The 18,562-nt window shown below is 52.7% G+C and overlaps 2 protein-coding genes across 2 annotated transcripts in view; both read right to left on the reverse strand.

Annotated features, from left to right (window-relative positions):
* Positions 1-4,142, reverse strand: part of phDZ2 (extracellular matrix glycoprotein pherophorin-DZ2) — a gene marked incomplete at both ends in the record, with an annotated part of 15,573 nt that extends 11,431 nt beyond the window's left edge. Inside the window, 4 exons of the mRNA XM_002949752.1 lie at positions 341-517; positions 772-1,006; positions 3,633-3,674; positions 4,138-4,142. Of these exons, the coding sequence (XP_002949798.1) occupies positions 341-517; positions 772-1,006; positions 3,633-3,674; positions 4,138-4,142 (459 nt within the window). The remainder of the gene's footprint in view (positions 1-340; positions 518-771; positions 1,007-3,632; positions 3,675-4,137) is intronic.
* Positions 4,143-10,667: 6,525 nt separating this feature from the next.
* Positions 10,668-16,356, reverse strand: phV14 (extracellular matrix glycoprotein pherophorin-V14; the record flags this gene model as incomplete). The annotated part of the gene is made up of 9 exons (XM_002949753.1): positions 16,230-16,356; positions 15,728-15,953; positions 14,914-15,225; positions 14,102-14,568; positions 13,487-13,610; positions 13,022-13,073; positions 11,963-12,070; positions 11,274-11,382; positions 10,668-10,755 (listed from the first exon to the last, which is right to left on the reverse strand). The coding sequence occupies exons 1-9, from the start codon at positions 16,280-16,282 to the stop codon at positions 10,668-10,670; spliced, it is 1,539 nt and encodes a 512-aa protein (XP_002949799.1). The 5' UTR covers positions 16,283-16,356.
* Positions 16,357-18,562: the final 2,206 nt, after the last annotated feature.

Raw genomic sequence — 18,562 nt, forward strand, 5'->3', positions numbered from 1 at the left:
GTGGTTGTGGTGGTGGTGGTGGCGGCGGCGGCGGGGGCGGTGGTGGGGGTGGTGGTGGGGGTAGTGGCGGCGGCGGTGGTGGAGGAGGAGATGGCGGCATTGGAGGCGGTGGCGGTGGTGGTGGCGACGGTGGCGGTGGCGACGGCGGCTGTGGAGAAGGTGGATTGTTTAGATTGGGAATTGGTGTTCCCGGAGACTGAGAGACGGGGCAGCAGTCGCATAGCGTGTTAAACATGGCTGCAGCACACGTCCCTCGTGCGGCACCTGGCGGGGGCACGCAAAGCTGCTCCAAGGTGGTGCAACCCTTGCCAGGTCTGTTAGGTTTAAGGATGAGGCACACCTCCGCATTCTGGGCGCTCGTCGTGTCCAACCCCAGTTGCGTGAGCCGCAGGACAGCCGTGCCATTTCGGCCATTAACAGGCCGTCCGAAAGCCGCACCAACTCGCGTGTAGACGCCATTGATTGTGGCCTTGACATCCGCAGCTGGCTGCACAATGCAGCTGTCGGAAACATTGAACTGCGGGCCGGGCGGTAGGACGGGAATGAAGGGATGGCATTGTAAGAGTTCAAACAGACTTAGGCGGAAAGCACCGCGGTGCAGGCTTTCAAAATCACTTATTATATGGAATTGACTGGTCTTTCAATATGGAGCATAGGATGCTATGGCTCTTCGCAATTTTGCCAATAGTAGCGCCGTACAGCTATGCGTCTACCCGTTGCTGCAGCAATCGAATCCTCCCAGCGCACTCTTGCCTAATGCTACAAACATACCTCAATTTTATACAGGTCTGTGTTGCAGCAAGCATTGTTGCAGTTCTGGGTCTGGACCTTGATGGTGAAGCAAAACTTTCCGCCGCCCAACGATTTCACTTCCGGTCCGAGCCTGTAAGCGCCAATTCTAGTCGCACATTCTCGATAAGGAAAATTGGGGACGAAGCCCGTCTGTTCGCCCAAGGCCACGTCGTAGTCACCGTAATAGAAGTCCTGTGCATCCGCGCTTGCAGCCCTGCAACAGGTTTGTCGGGAACAACGCTTGGTATGCTTGTGTGATGAAATGTTTTAAATTATTGCTGGTTGGGGCTTGCTGTGTGCAATTTGACTGCAACAGCATCTGGCCATTGCCCAACTGAAGAGGTAGGAAGTCACCGTGCGAACGCAAGGACCATGCAATCAAGTTTCACAAAAAATAGTTCTAACCAGGAAATAAAGCTCCGGCATTGTAAGTAGCCTAAAAGGTATGAACATTCCTACTTGACACCTACCAGGCAACCGCCAAAGCAGCGACGAGTAGTATTGTAAATCTGCCCATTCTTTGCCTATCCATTGTAACTGTACAATGGTATACAGAACTCTGTATCACTTCCTACCTTTTGTATGGGCTGGGAGGTGGCCCCTTGGACACCTCGTTTTGGGCCCCGCATACTGACGTACCCAGCGGCCGGGGCGGGCGCTGTTCAGTCTTCAGGTTAGGTCACCAGGGGTGTTGCATCTCGCGGGACTGTGCGCACAAAATACCTCACTTTTTATCAATATCTTTTTGTTAATATAAAAAAAGTGCGTTTGAATGCCAGGTCTGCAACATTTGATCAAGCAGCTGTAGGCCTCCGCTGGGGGCGGGCGGCGCGGCATAACCGTTTCATCACTGTGTCGGCAACAGTCGTTAACGCCTTTAACCGCATACATCGCCCGCCCAGCCTTCTCCAATGAAAAATGTCCTTCCTTCCTTGTGTCTCTCTCGGTGTGCGCCTGCACCTAATTGTGTTCGTGTATGCATGTATGTATGTGTGTGTGTGGTTGTGTGTGGTTGTGTGTGGTTGTTACAGTGGCCTCCAGACTCACGAAGAGTAGAGCCAACGGCCCAGCTGGCCGTGCATTACTGCATAACGAGCATGGTAAACGAGACACCCACCCGAATAAGACACAACCCAAAGTCACCTAGACAGCCAAACGCGCATCCAAAGGAACCCACAACCACTGCTAAATGAGGCCTGAGCCCCAAAAGTCCCCCAATCGAAAGAATCCAAAAGAAAGAAGCAAGGATAGGTGATAGTGTGATAGTGTGTGAAAGCTGTGTGCATGTTACACCTTCACCTTGTTTTCCGTTACCCTTCAAAGGTAGAAGTACTAGCAGGTATTACAGCGAGCCTCAGAGCAGGATACCCCAGCAGGGTGGTAGAGGGCCATCTACCGATCGGCGGCCGCAACAGACTGCCGTCCACTGCAACACTGGGAATGCCGCTGAGACTAGAACCCACAACTTGAACACCTTGAACACACAGCAATACAGTCACTCCGAAGCCTGAAGAGGCTCTATGTATGGGATGCCACATATCAGCCGCCCACCACTCAAGAAGGAAGGAAGTAAAACAAGGACACGCGCAACCGCAAGGCACCCAGTAAATAAAGACGACTCGGATGAGGCCACACATATTTTAAGCGATATATAAACATGAAACATAGCTTCATGTGGAGCCCTCAAACAAGAGAACGCTCCGAACAACAATACTCTTCGTGAGTCTGGAACCCATTGTAACCACCACACATACACACACACAAAGACGTAACCTGGCCAAAAGGGGTCCATTCCTCCCTGGAGGCCTGAGAGAGGCCCAAGAGCCCAGAGGGGGCCAGCGGGCTGCTTGAAATGGATATAGACAACACAGAAAAACTTACTGTTGCTTCCCACTTGGTGGTGGTAGGGACACAACTGCGCACATACACGTCCTACTGGTCTGAGTGGTCTAGAGCAGTAGTGGTCCCCAGGCCGCACTTCACATCGAGTGCCATAAATCATCATATGTGACGACTGTAACGCCGGTTAATTTAGGTTACGAGTACCGAGTTTTACCGCTGTTAGGCTTACTTACTGCTTTTGATCATCCTAGTCCCTAGGTCGCCTTGGATGAATGAAGCCAGCTATATAGCTCGCATGCAGGGAACAAAGGCAGGAATTGCGGATCCCTGTCCGCATGCCAGGAATGCATGCACACACGCTGCTGGGCGATGAACGAAAGACACGCGAAAACACTCGCGGAGAGGTGGGACTGGGCCGCAGCCTCCGAAACCGTTCTTGACCAAGCCTCATGCATATCCGAGCTGTCTGAGGGACACACGGGTCGGCTGCTGACGAAAGCTTTCTCGACATTTTGCCGATCCACGCCTCCCCCCTCACCTAGATTCTGAATCCTTCCGCCTGGCTCTGTAGGCCACCGAAAATCCTTCCGATGGTGGAAGGTAGGCGTGCTCCTAGTCGATGGACGGTGGTGACCTGGTATACGGTATATGGACGAAGTTGACCTGCGAGCTGACCAGGGATGGGAGTTGAACCGCCGTTGATCCGGCAGATTCCGTTGGGTGCCGGTGGTGGATGCGGAACTTGAGCGATCCACTGAGAAGTTGACTAGGGTGACTGGATGAGGGTGCCGCGAAATACCGGGGAAGGCAGGGTAGCGGCCACGGGTGAAAATATGCCCCCCTGTCCCACACATCATACTGAGCAACCTCGTTCTTTTTTCTATTCGGAGTAATGTGACTGTTTTTGCTTGCATGAGCAGATCGATGCAGCGGCAAGCACATGCGGCCGTGTGATGACGACCCTGAGGTAGGGGTTCCGTCTGGAGGAGGCGCCGTACCTGGGCGGCAGGAAGGGCAGGAAAGGCTGCCTCCGAAAATGCCTGCGAGTACGTCCATACGTGGACGTGTGCGCATGCGCCCGCAAAAACGAGTTTATTATCCTCTCTAGTTGGGTGGTACTTTTATTAATGAAAAAGCTACGTGTACTGCTGTTGTCGGCAGCTTCTGAGCGCACTGGAAAGCATAGCCGGGTGCGCAATGCAGATTACATCGTACACCACAGAAACGTATGGTGGGTTGCATTGATCGATTAGGGGTAGAGGCTGCAATAGCTACGGCAGCACGTAACATAAATGGCAACAGGTAGGACACCATAATGATGACAGCAGGGGCGGAAAGAATGAAGCTGAATACACGCGAGTATTCCGTGCACTGTTTTTTAGATCTTCTAATACATTTAGCAAGTACTTCGCACGCGTCGAATTATATTTTTCCTTACAGGCCGCAGCAGCGGAAGTAAGGAAGCGTCCGCACTAAGGTTGGTCAATATCACATTTTCCGCACCTCATTTTTTCGAGCGACAGCGACACAAGAAGTGCTGTTCAAGCATCGTGTGATGAGCTCAGGCTGGCTGGTGAGACCGTGCCGGCTAAGGAGGGTATGCCAGGAGGTTAAGGGCCAGAGGTTACGGCCGTTTCGTGCCTGCCGCTGATAAGAGAAAGTTGTACCCCCCAGATGTGAGGATGAGGTGTTGTACGGTTGTCAAGTGTGGGGCCCGTTTATGTCGGCTGAAGACTTGGACGAGCTCAGGAGGCGGAGAGATGCGAGTGACCTTGCGGAGGGGCCCTTCGAGGCATGTCTGATGGAGCGGTGCTGGTCCAGGTATCGTTCAAGCGGCACATTGTGGGAGCTGTCAGACCAGCGCACCGCCTCCTGTTCGCTGAATTATCACGGCTACGGCTACACTACCACGTTTTCAAGCAGATTGTGAAGATTTGGAACCATGTCCGTTTACAGCGTGGGTCTGTGGCACACCAAGTTTTGCGACGGGAGGTCGTAGAGGGGCCCTCCAACCCCGAAGGAGGCGGATGGGGGCCACTACTCCTCCGTTTTCTAAGTTTTCTGGGGCACGCCGTGTGGAAAGAGGCCCCACAAGGGCTGCGTGAGGTAGATGAACGAGTGGAAGGCCATTGCCGGAACGTGTGGTATCGGAGTCAAGGATCGGATCAAGCATACGCGTTTAGATGTCCTGCTAGACGTGTACCCGTCAGACGGTAAGCAACCGGGAATCCACATGGCGAAATATAAGCATTGGATGGGTCTGGCGGCTGAGCAAAGGCGGGCAGGAAGGAGGTGCTCCCGCATATCACAAAACGTATCCCGCGTTTAGTGAATTGTAAGCTTATGCAGTTTAAGCTTTGCTGTACGTACGAGTCACACGTATATGGAATGTTTTCATACGTCTGAAACCCTCCCCCATAGGGTAACATGATACGTCTTTCAAATAGGAAAGAGCATATGAAGGACGCTATGAGTGGGATGCTGCAAAGTATATGGTCCCACTGCAGCTCTATCGTTCCCTTCGGTCGTTAGTATCCTTTATCACTTGATTTGTCTGAAGTGCGAGGTAGGATGGTGCTTATAGGCGATCTGGCAGCCCTTGAGCCGTCGGCTCGTGTTGGGCAGTTTGCAGATACGGGGAACGCACCCCACGACCATGTAACATACATACACACACATGCTAAGGTTTTCATTCCTCGTTAAGCACATCGTAAGCTGATACAGTTTCGTTTATGTTGCTGGGCTTTGGAGCAAACAGAGCACGAAGGGGCAAGCACCATGTCCCCAGGGAGCAGCGGTTTTGCCGCTGTTGTGGTACTAATAGCCGAATCGAGGATGAAAAAAACGTGTTATTGGAATGCCCAGCCTATAATGATATTCGTGCGGAAGAGGGATTCGATAATCAACAGAGCATGTTGGAGTCCATGAAATGGGAGCCAGCACGTCTGGCGAGGATGTTGGAGCATATATAGACTCACCGAAACTCAATTACTCCCTTAGGACGCTAGTCTGGGCCGATAGTGCGGTGTTTCCTTTTCTCCGTGGCTTTTAGGCGTTTTGGTATTGCCCTTGGGCCTTCGGCTCGTATGGGTAGTTCTACAGTTATGGGGTCACGCACCCAAAACCATGTATAAAACACACACACACACACGCACACACGCACACACACACACACACACACGCACACACACGCACACACACACACACACACATGCACACACACACATGCACACACACACATGCACACACACACATGCACACACATGCACACACATGCACACACATGCACACACATGCACACACACAATAGGAAAGTGATAACAATAATAAGTGCCAGCAGACCTTTTCGACCGCGCTGGGCCTGCGACGGACGAGAGACGCACGAGGAGCGGACGTTTTGGAAAGGTTCGGTTGGTCCAGCCAAAAGGAGCAGTTGTGCGGTGTGTCGGAACTCTTCGTGCAACACCTGCCGGGGGCGCCTCGTCTGGAATGGGAGCAAGAGGTATATATCTATGTTACAGATCTTGGCATAAGGCGAGTAAAGGTGCGCCCAGGCTGTGTGGGAGCCTGCAGAGGCATGCTACTGCAACATCGCAACAGCCGGCCAATTGCAGTAGTCATCGCGAGCGAGGACGCCAAGCGTCTTTGCTTATTAGGAGTTGTCCATGAACTGTCCTTGCTGCTGGAGTGCGCTTGTGATGGTCAGCTACCGAGCGCATGACTGAACTCTTGCGCCCGTTGCCAGCCAGAGGCAGCGGCAAGAGGTCGTAGAGGGATTCGTTAATAAACAGCTGGAATCTTCGGAAGCTGCCATGAAACCACGCGTCGCTCGCCACCAGCATTAGCTGCCCTCTTAAGACGTTATTTGTTTCGTTTTGAAAATTTCCATAGCTATGTGCCAACCATTTATTCAAATAAAATGTCTTCAGCAAATTATTTCGCTGTGCGTACCGTACTGTAGCTTGCAGACCATTGCAAAATGTAATGAGTCCCGGCATACTGCATAGGATAATAAGAAAGCTTCATTCATGTAATTCAAATATTTTTGTAGCGGCATGCAAAGGGCCTGGCGCAAAAAGTTCTAAGACTTGGACGATTCTGCCAATTCTGCAGCAGCTGCTGCAGAAGTGAACCGGCCGTGCAAGCCTGGAACGATAGTTATAACCTAGTCTGAACAGCATTTTATTTATCTTCCAGCCTTCATAACAGTTCCAAATGATAGAGCCTTGGCTTGGCAACAGGGTCTGTGCGAGCGACAACTTCCAACCGCGACATTATCCATGTATTGGTCTACCGGTGCTCGTCAAGTTCGTAACCGCAGGGCTGAAAACTGCGTTGAAGATTCTAGCCAACCGTGAACTGAAATGTCATTAGCAGCTGCCGATCATGACATGGAGGGCTAGAATAGGGGCCACGGGACTGGCAGGACACTAATAAGGCAGCAGGTGCGCGGTCCGTCAACTAATCAGCCATCGGCCTCGTTTTCCAGCCGGTTGAAGCATCTGATACAATTTCTGCTCCTGGGGGCCACGGGACTGGCAGGACACTAATAAGGCAGCAGGTGTGCGGTCCGTCAACTAATCAGCCATCGGCCTCGTTTTCCAGCCGGTTGAAAAGCCTTCAAGATACACTCTGCGAATTCAAACCCAGACCAAAGTTCAACCCCTTGAAGGAACTTTCAACGTTTGCATGGAAACGCATGTTCTGATGATAAACGAAGGTCGATTTTTAGCATTCCCATGAGCAGCGAGATCACGGACGATTTTCCTGCCTGTCGCGCAACTAATATCACCCTTCCTGCAACACATTATCTGTCCTTGTGCTACTTGTTGTGAATTGTAAGATGCAAGCCCTGTGCGGCCATTGAACCTACAGCCTACAGCAGCATGAGATGAACGCGTTTTCATGGTCCTTTATGTGTGCAGCAGCTACATACGCGCGCTCCTCCCACTGACTCAACATAAATGAACCCGCAAGAACGCGCCCTGCTGCTGACGGTATCTGATTTTGTCCACGCATGAGCCATGCAAGCATGTTATTAGTTCCAGCGGCCGTTTGTTAAGTCTTTCTATTACAAACATGCCAAGCACGCAGCGAGCCGTTGGGGAACTGGCTAATATCCACCGATGCAAGGCAATCGGTCATGTTACCAATTAGTCGCCGCACACTCGCGAACGGGACATGTATGGTCATCGGCTGCCTGCTAGGTCCTCCAGCGCAGCAGTGCAGAATGGAACAGCTAGCTGGCAGCCAACCCAGAGGCTGCTTTAATCCTTCACAAGCGAACGAAGAGCGGCATACGCGACAGTAGTGGGCGAGGGCGATGGCAGGCCCAGGGAGGCGCGGAGGTGTACGAAGCTGCTGCTGGCCTCCCGCCCGCCTCCTGCAACCCGTCGTCGATATACTTACTACTACATTCTCTCGTTCGTGCCGATGCATGCATTCCTTTTTTATTTATTTATTTTTACCAGCATTATCAATAGCCCCGCCCGTTCTGTGACCCTTCATGCTGCGAGCAGCAGCGCTAGCTAGGTGTATAGCTCCATAGCTTCATGAGTTACGATGATCTCGACAGGCGACAGCGTCTCTTGCAATGCAAGCCAATCAGAAGGCCGTTGCTGTAATGACAAGCAGGAGACAGCGCGCAAAAATAACATACAACCATAAGGCGGTATTTCCAGCGCGGACTAAGGGCCAGGTATTAGCGTTAATCCCCGCGCTAATCCCGGCAGTGGAAATCCCACCGGGATTAAGCAAGATCAGCCGGGGGATTAAGGAATTCCTCAGGACGCCGTGTTCTCTATTCAGAGGATAAGCAGGAGTTAGAAAGAGATTAGAAAAGAACATAAACTGAACTTGATGCGCGTGTATTTACCTGGCAACTTGTGACAAAAATGTTCTTCACGAGTCTGGAGCCCACTGTAACCACCACACACACACGACAACAAAAACTTAGCCCCACCCAGGTAATAACCTTCCCTATCTGAATGAGCATAATTAATTTTCTTTAGGGTTTTAATTTTCTAGGTAATTTCAGATGCATGACCTCAAGTAAGCAATATCTGTTCTGGTTTGCTCGAAAGGTGCTGCTTCAACGACCGTGGCCACAACGGCGAGAGGAGTGCGCTTCTTTGTCGATATTTAATACTCATACAATGCTCGTGCGTGATGCGATATGGTCCTTGCCATAACATCGCCGCTGGTGACTGCTGCTCTTACCGCGCTGCTCTTTCTGCGATGTGTCGTCGTCGCCGTCGTCGTCATACATCGTCATACGTCGCCGTCGTCGTTATACGGCTGGCTGGCGGCCAGTCAGCGACCCATGCTCAAGTTCAACGTGCAGGCAGGCACGGCCGTGAGGGCTGCTTCTAACTGAAACGAGCAGTCCGTCTGGCAGTAGTGTCCTCTGGCGAGATGACGAGCAGTCCGTCTGCTGGCGAAAGCTACTCTCCCCCCATAAATAAACTGACATAGCCACCAAAACATAAGAAAAGTAATTACAATCACAATAATGTTGTGCGTAAAGGTCACTCTTGCTGGCAGGAATTAACGTACGGGCTTCTGGACCTTTCTTGGCCGTCGGAACGGATGCGGGGCAGTTGACTCAGTTGGGAACAACAGGGTGACAGCAAGTCATTAGGAAAAGCACCGCAGTGCATTGATGCACTGCTGCACTGCGGCAAGTAAGTTCGCTTTCACGCCCCGCGCCATCTCAATGCCCTCGGAGAGGTTTTGTTCTCACATCACGAAGCCTAGAGCTGTCGGTAGACATATACCGTTAATGCATGGCGCAAGGATCCCCAGAGCACGTTCGCCCACAAATCGATGAACAAAAGCACGCATGCGGACGCCAGCGGGGCGACACCAGCAACTAGCACGAGGAGGTGCCAAGGGAAAGGGGCAAATGCGCGACAGCGGTTTTGGGATGATAAAGGCGTACGGCAACGACGCGGTAGTACCGCAGGATGCGCAACAAGTTCGGCGTGCGCCTGCACGCGAGCGCGAGCACCAGCACGCAGGCAGGCTGGAACGAAATCGAACGAACCCCAATTCACGGAATTATATCCGTATCCGTCCATAACTGTGCGATGTCATGTCGATGTTATTTGAATCTTACTCAACTCGTGTGTTGCTAAATCGGCATAACGGGCGACACGGTGCCAGCGGTCGTCCGACCTCACTCCAAAGCTACCCATAGCCCTGAGACGCTTCGTGGCAAATAGGTTGAACCTAAAATTGCACTAAAAGCAATTGACATCGAAAGGCAGTCCACGGCAGCATTGCGATGTGCCGCGACCTCATGCTAACCCTATAGCTTAGGCTAGAGTTATAACCTGCGAAAGGTTACTGGCGCTTTAAGCTTTGCGAAAAAAAGTTCTACGACGGATTGCGATTAATAATATCCTGAAAACTAGCTATGACGTCGTCCAGCTGAACCGCGCACAATAGTCTATATGTAAGCTAGCTACGTGCAAAAATCACTACGAAGGATCACACGTACTTTTTTCACGTCAGGACAAATGAGTTATCAAGTGGATCCAGTCTGATCCGTTTTTGAATGATGCCCATGCATTCAAAACTGTCCGCCCATCGGCCAGCGTCACGGACCAAATCATGCTCTTCACTTTTACGTGCTTAGATAGTGCCAATGAACTTAGGTAATGGAATGCGGCTCGTTATTGCACGGTGAAATCCCAGCATAATCGGCTAATTGGCGCGCTCAACTTCTGATGCGGAAGAGATCATCCACCAATAGGATATCGAGAACTGCCAACGCTTATAGCTTCCATCATAATGATAATGGGTAAACACCAAATAATAATAGCTGCATGGTAACAACATTGATAACATCGATATGACTACCCCAGGTGCGCCCCTTGCGGTCCCGCTAACTGCCAAAAACGTGGCCGCATTAACCGAGAAATGGATTTTGGTTCGCAACTACGTAGTATTTTGATCGTAGCCGTTAACCCCGCGATGCACATCCACAAATGGGTAGACATAGGCCGCCGTACGCATTGGCGTACGGCGAATTACCGGAGACCAGACGACGCGGTCGGGGCTAGGTCCGCCCTATAGATGGGGCAGCAGTCCTTGTTCCTGTTAAACGTGCTCACGTAGCTGCAAGGCAAGCAGGCGAGGTGGTGAACGGGGTTAGTAGCCGAACTTGGGTCGGGGACTTGCCTTAAGAGGTTGTTCTGGAGTCGTGCGCGCTAGTGGTGAGGGGGTTGCGGGTTGCGGATGGGGCAGCGGCAGTAGGGCAAGCAAGGGCCCAGAGGAAGGCTTCAGAGGAACACAGCCTAGCCCTCGAAGGGTTTCGGCAGTTTTGCTTCCTGTGGACGAGCACAGCTCCGCGCTGTCGTATATCGATTGTGCACACCAAAGTGCGAACACCTGGCTTAAAGCGGAATTAGGGCGTACTGGCCCGTCTTAACAAGCCCCGGTGCTGTTGGCCGCCTACATCAACGTATACATAGCTTAGCCGGTCTTTCCGCTGGGACTGGGCAGCAGTCCCTGGCCAGTGTCAGGCCCGGTCAGAGACTTGTAACGTTCACAGACACACACAGACACACACAGACACACACACAGACACACGCACAGACACACGCACAGACACACACGGTAAGGACGTGACTCACCACTGTGAGCTGAATCCCAGGCACACATCCTTCAACGTTCCGGGCTTCTTGACCTCAATGCAAACCATACCGCCGTGGGCTTCTTGCAGCGTCCAGTTGATGTTGGTCGCTGGACAGCACAACAGGAGCAGCGAGGGACCGACGCACACAAGACAAAGGGCAAAATGTGATTCATTGGGGAGCAGGAAGTAAGCAAGAGAGAGCTAGCTAAATCACGACAGGGCCACGGGACCCTTTTGCAGCGGCAGAGGGGTATAGTGGCACCACAGCCGCTCTCTCCGCTGACCAGGAAAGCTCATGTGTGTGTGTGTGTGTTTTCGGGTTGACGCGAAGAGCGCCGATGTCTCCTTCTCCTCCGCCTGGGGGCTTTAGTGTGCATCCCACCCAACAGAGCTCCCTAGGGGGCCAGCAGCAGCAGTTTGAGAGCTCATCTGGAAGTTACCCGCCTGTGGAGCACTTCCTCGTCAGGCATATGTATGTATGTATGTATGTATGTATGTATGTATGTATGTATGTATGCATATAAGGTCCGCCGTATGGGTGAATGAACCACATGACAGAGAATTCGAACGGATCAGACCAGGCTCCGCCCAGCCGGGTGAACCGCAGCCGCCTGAGCAGCCCGAACAGCCTGATAGCGGGTGTGAGCCGACCGGGCAGGATATCAGCCTCCAGTCGGGTGACCTCACCTTTCAGCGTGTTGGTTCCGTAGGCGCCCCAGCTGGTTGAGCGCCTGGACTTGGAGCCGCCAGCAGGATAAAGAGTGAAGCCCGCAATCATGCCGGCTGAGGTTTGGTCTGTAAGGGGACGTGTGGATGCAGCGGCAGTGATGAGGTGACGGATGCAGGTCTGCGTGGCACTGCGGCGAGAACGGCCACAGCAAGCGATGATGGACCCCACTGAACTCCCCCGCAGTGGGGGGGCCCCCAGGTGGGGCAGCTAGGTGCGCGGTAAAAAATCTCCCAGGCAACGAATATGACATTCTTAAGTGATCTCTCGGTGATCGAGATTACTACCGAGGGTATGCGTGCCATGTTATGTATGGTGTGCGGCTGCCTTGTATGTGGCCTTTGGCTTGCCTCTACCAAAACATGAAGTGTGCATGCGCGCGTGCTCTCCTCCGTTAACCTTTTCTATTACCTCCTCCTGTTTAAAAGTCAATCAGGATCTACAAAAGGTATGGTAAGGTAAGCTCGGTGACAGCTGCGTTTAGTGGACGGACGCATGGCGTGCCTTTTGCAGGTGTAGCCGAGGGCATTTTTTTGACTGAGCAGTTCTATAGTACGTCAGCACGTGTGTCCAAATACGACATCTGCGCTCCATCGCAACACCACCGTCGCCAGTTATTCCTCTTAACCTCTTAGCTCTCACTATCCAGATGCTGCCGGTGTGACATCATAGCTGGCACAGCTGCAGAGACGCATGCTTCAAGTGGGAAGGGGAGTCTGGTGCCCCGGAGAAGCGAGACCCTGCCACCCTGCTTATGTGGTTGCCCGCAAGCCGCAATACAAGTGGCGTGCAGTAGTATACGCATTCAACCCCGAGCAGCAGTTGCTGATAGCCCAGTGCGTTATAGCGAGCAGATCGCTTGCTTTGCACAGCATCCCCGTCGCAAAACGGCCGTGTACAAGAATGCGAGAGAGATATCGGGGGACGTTGGGGATGGTCTCCGGTAGTTCGGAAAGAGAAACACGCATGCATGCATGGATGGAGGGATGCTGGATCGTCTGCATGCCGTACAAACTCACTTGCGTACCACTCAATCTTGGTGAGAATCTCCTCGGGCATTCGACAAGTGCTCTGCATCCAGCGATTCAAACCCCCAAGACGGAGGTACATATCCACAGGGGGAGGGATATGTGAGGCGGCGAACGACAGCGCGATTTGGACCGTGATACCTGCTGAGGAAGCTTAGGACGGGAAATAAAGCCAGGCAAAGATTGTCTCGAACGATTACCCGAGCGATTACGAGCAACCCCGTTGCTCCACCCTAGCCCTAGTCCACATGCCCTGCAAGTCCCAAGCAGGCGACAAGACTCAGACATTTATTTATTGGCCCCCGTGTACTACATCCACCGGCCTTCCAGATGTCTCAGGCAAAAAGGACACCGCAGCGTGCCAGTCCTCGAAACCACACGTAGACATACATACATGTATACATTTCGTAGACACGTTCGACTGTATGTATGAACCTGAACAACTACCCAACTTACAGGCAGGATTTGGTCGGGGGGCAAGGTGCTGATCACGAAGCAGTACTCGGTGGTGAACTTGTTTTTGAGTGGAAAGTAGCGGGGAGAGATGGTGAAGGGCAGGATGCCCTGCCTAGTTTTGCACCTGAGGGTGATTGGGTTGTCAGCAGTAGAGTCAGCAGTAGTAACAGCAGCAGTAGCAGCAGTAGTAACAGCAGCCGCGGGGAGGGGCAGCAGCCCGCTGTTCCAGGTGCCATGTGAAACGGAAACACAACTACTACTCCTCTTTCTCTTCACGCGAAGAGTGAACCCTCGGGTCAAGAACAATTTCATTTGCACGAGTGAATTTGCTGTTTGAAATGCTTCGGACGGGAAACCGACACCCTTACGGAGCTGGTCCTATGTGTCGCGCGAGGGCTGAACATGTATGTATGTATGTATGTATGTATGTATGTATGTATGTATGTATGTATGTATGTATGTATGTATGTATGTATGTATGTATGTATGAATGCATGTACGCTCTATCTCCTCAGCTCGGAACCAATATCACAAGTAGAACCCTGGGGCTTAGCACAAGGAAGGCTAATAAAGCTAAGCCACCGGCAGTCCCGATGCCCCGATGCCGTCACCCACGAGCAGTTGGGGAAGGGCTTGAAGTCTAGGTTGCAGCTTTCCACGTCGATAAGGGGTAGGCAGCTACCGGCCTCTGTGGAGATCTGGATGGCGTAACGATCCAATTCCGCCCGGCACACCTCACCACCGGCAACAAATTTGATCCAGAATTGCGTCTGCAGCTCAACCGCGGCCTTGAGTTGGTTTGCACCATTCGCATCAACAAAGGTGCCGCACACTCGGATCTCAAGCGGGGAGCAGAGACTGGCGTTGGGAGCGAAGTACGACTGCATGGGGATGTTGTTGCTCACAATGGAGGCGTTGATGGAGGCGGCGATGTAGTCCTGGATAGACGAACATGTCCTGTTGTCGAACCGGTAACGGTTGATGTCAAAGCTCGGGGGCAAGAGCGAGATGATGATGCAGACCCGGCATACAGGATTAGGGGTGATGTCCGGCGGGCTGGGAGGTGGCGGAAGGGAAGGGGGCTGCTGCGGCGGAGGAGGTGGCGGCGGAGGCGGCGGAGGCGGCGGCACAGGCGGCGGCGGCACAGGCGGCGGCGGCACGGGCGGCGGCGGCACAGGCGGCGGCGGCACAGGCGGCGGCGGCACAGGCGGCGGCGGCGGCGGGGGCGGCGGCGGAGGCGGCGGGGAAGGAGGTGGAGGTGGCGGCGGAGGCGGCGGGGACGGTGGAGGAGGCGGCGGGGGAGGTGATGGCGACGGTGGAGGCGGTGGAGGCGGTGGAGGTGGTGGCGGCGGTGGGCCCGGAGGGGGAGGAGATGGTGATGGAGGTAATGGCGCGGGCGGCGGAGGACTGCCGTCGGTGATGGAGACGGGGCAGCAGTCACACGGCGTGTCGTACATGGCTGCAGCACACATCCCTCGTGCAGCACCTGGCGGGGGCACGCAAAGCTGCTCCAGGGTGGTGCATCCCTTGCCGAGTCTGTTAGCTTTAAGGATGAGGCACACCTCCGCGTTGGCGGCTGTAACGGTGTTCAGCCCCAGCTGCGTGAGTCGCAAAATGGCGGATCCATTTCGGCCGTAAACAGGCCGCCCGAAAGCCGCACCGATTCGCGTGTAGTTGCCATTAATGGTGGCTTTGATATCCGCAGATGGCTGCACAATGCAGCTGTCGGAAACATTGAACTGCGGCCGGGCGGTAGGATGGGAGCGAAGGGATGGCATTGTAAGAGTTCAAACAGATTTCCACGGGGAAAGGAAAGCAACGCGGTGCAGGGGACCAGGGACTTGTGAAAGGGATGAATTCAATAATGCGTAACAGCTTTTTCAATCAATCTTGGCATCGAGGGGGAGCTAGGGACGGCTAGGCTTCAAGCCATGATGCCCGCACTTACCCGCTGGAAAGGTAACGGAAATAAAAACATTCAGATTCAATCTCATAATTATAGCAGGTAACAAACAGATCGGAGCTGAAGTCGCCCTAAGTTATTTTGTCGTCACTTAACTCATAGGCAAGGGGAGCTCCCTTCTAAAGAGTTTGAAATTGCGATGTCGCGGAGCTTAAATCCATCCATCCATCCATCCATCCATCCATCCATCCGTCCATCCATCCATCCACGACGTTAACGAAATTGCAGTAGGCATTTTCACCTCATCCCGAGCCATCAGAGCCGTCCCAATAGCTCACCTCAATCTTGTACAAGTCAGCGAAACAACATGGGTGAGTGCAGCCTTGAGTTTGGACCTTGATCGTGAAGCAGAATCTACCGCCACTGAGATGCTTCACTTCAGGAGCGAACCGGTACGCGCCGACTTGTGTGTTGCAAATTCGGTAGGGAAAGTTGGGAATGAGGCCCGTTTGCTCGCCAAACGGTGCGTCGAAGTCTTCATCCTGCGCATCTGCGGTTGGCGCCCTGGGGCGTGTCACAGGGGAACGAAATCAGATGCAAGGAACGTTATTTTACGGGAGAGTTATAGCGCGCTGACTAATAAAGCAGCTGAAGAAATGAAACGGTGGTCTTCATGCGGTCCGAGCGAGAGGCGCTCGGTAGGTAGGCTGCTGGTCCACTCCTAAGCCCTAGTTCCTGAGCCAGGACGCATCCAAGCTAGCAGCTATTCAGGATATACGTTTTTAAAATTTGGTGACCTGTGTGAGGTAAGCTGCAGACGCGCTCTATTGAGGAACTTACCAGGCGATCGCAATAACTGCTGCCACAGCCAACGCTATTAGTGTCCTCGCCATGGCAAGTAATATTACGACAAAATGTATGCTTTACTCCTAAATATCCATTCCCAACACATCGTTCAACAGAATTGACAAATCGGGACGGATAGGAGCATGGGACGTCGTACCGTTATTTGGGTCGTTATTCGTGCAGTTGTCGTTGGTGGGCGTTGCGAATTCGTTGTTTCACTAGCGCTTCACACATTTCCAAAAAGATGCGCTGGATTTCCACAAAACGTACGTGAACAATTTTTTTCATGTTTAAATTCATCATGCTGAAGCATTGAGTCTTGCTTCCACCACATCAGACTTCGCTAATCCACAAAGACATCTTAAATAAGCCCAGGATGCCTGAAGAAACGCACTTGCGGAACAAAATCTGTGGATTGCAAGCCGCCTCTTGTCTGGCAACTGCCTTGCAGGTTCCAACTATTTGAATTCGGAGTCCATGAACGTTAACCGTAAACACTCGCTGCCACTCGCTATCCGTGGCCGTAGTCAACCGCTAGTTGCTGACTTGGTGACTAGGAAAACAAACGCCCTCTTCCTCGCTAGCGAACCTGCACCCCTAGCAAGCCCTTCTCGCGTTAATTAAGCCCGTACTCCTTCCTGCCATAAATGGAACAACGTCGAGCCATCACAGCGCCAGCATATCGCCCAACGGGGCATCTGGGACATACAGCGGCTTCCGAGCTGACGGAATTAGGTCGGAAAGATGAAGATGTGTCGTGCTGCCTTCGTGTGCGTTCGATGCCTTCGCAGCTCGCCAACTTTGGGCTAGGCCAGACTCAGGCCTCACATTGGCGCACACATGGATCAGAGCTGGGGCTGGCTGGGTGGCAGCTGGGCGGCGTGCGAAGGCGGGCGGGCATTTGCAACAACTAAGCTTCGGTAAACTTCATGGCAAAACGGTCGTTTATGGAGACTTTAGGTACTTTATGAGTTCCCAAGGGCCCATAAAGGCGCAGAAATGCGGGCGAGCGAGGGATACGGAGAGTGACAGAAGGAGCGCAAGGTCAGCACCTCAGCGTGCAAATCGAGCGTGAGCAAGCAGAAAAGGGATCCGGCCGTTCCCGCGCTCCGTACTCGGTCGTTGAGTGTTTGAGAGGATATGTTTTTCGCTGCCAGTATCACGATATGTTGTGCGATTAGCTGTGGACAGGTCTGGCCCTCCCCCAAAGGTCTTACTGCCGCCCTGTCCCATTGATGGCCTGACTACCTGCCCACTCGACTGCCAGCGGCCGCCAATATGTGTTCAAACGTCAAAAACTTTAAATTGAGCATTTTGTATGAAGCCCTTCCAAATTATGTACCTAACGCCAAATGACCCAGTAACTTCGTTTCGCGCCATTTGCGGAAACAGGAAATTCAAAAACAATTTAACAACGGCTCAGTGATGTTTCTACCTTACGCGATGGATCCTGGTCCAATAGTTCCATAGAACAGTTCTACATCAATTTTATTCGCGGCGCTGGTGAATCTGGCGACTTAGTAGCTTCGATCTGCATCGAGAAGATACGGTACTCGCTAGCGCCCGCTGCGCAACCTCGGGCGTGCACATTGAAGCAATTAAAAGCATGACTTTATTTTCATCGAACAAAATATTTGCGCTGATGTTGCTCTTTGCGTAAATTTGCGTGAAGCTCTGGCGCCCGTTCATTTCGCTACAGCCGGTTGCTGCGATGCAGCCGGAAAGCGGCCACGTAACATGCGCGCGCCGCGGTCCCAAGCATGAACCCTATCGACGACTAACGAAGGGTAGAAGGAGTGCGCGACTACAATGAGCAAAAGCGCTCTGTAGTTATAGATATGCATCACACGCTTGGGCTGGCTCCATAGGGCTCTATGTGCACATGAGAGCACATGGAAGTGCGCGCGTCGATTGTGAGTGCGTGTGTGGGATGCCAGCTCTGCTGTTTTTTATTCATCTGTGTTGTGGTAAAGAGTGCCTGCTACCAGCAATTGCTTGTCAGCTGACTATTTTACTGCTCCCTTCATGAGTTAGGATAGTTACATACAATATATAGATACAGCAACGCCGGTACAGTGTACTGCTAACCGCACCCAAGCATGGCATGGCATGGCAAGGGCCCTGATAAGGTTCGAATGCCCGCCAGGAGGGGCCTCCGTGTCATGTTATCGTTATGCATCGGAATGTGACAAGATCTCGGCAAGTCATAACGACGGAACCAGCATGTATCCACGAAGAACCTCCACGAAGAAGCTGGTACATCTCCAGCCGCTGACAGGAGGTAGCTCGAGTAAGGTAGCTATATCTTTTTATTGTATGCAGATGAT

The sequence above is a fragment of the Volvox carteri genome (assembly GCF_000143455.1).
Source record: "Volvox carteri f. nagariensis unplaced genomic scaffold VOLCAscaffold_15, whole genome shotgun sequence".
Taxonomy (NCBI): domain Eukaryota; kingdom Viridiplantae; phylum Chlorophyta; class Chlorophyceae; order Chlamydomonadales; family Volvocaceae; genus Volvox; species Volvox carteri.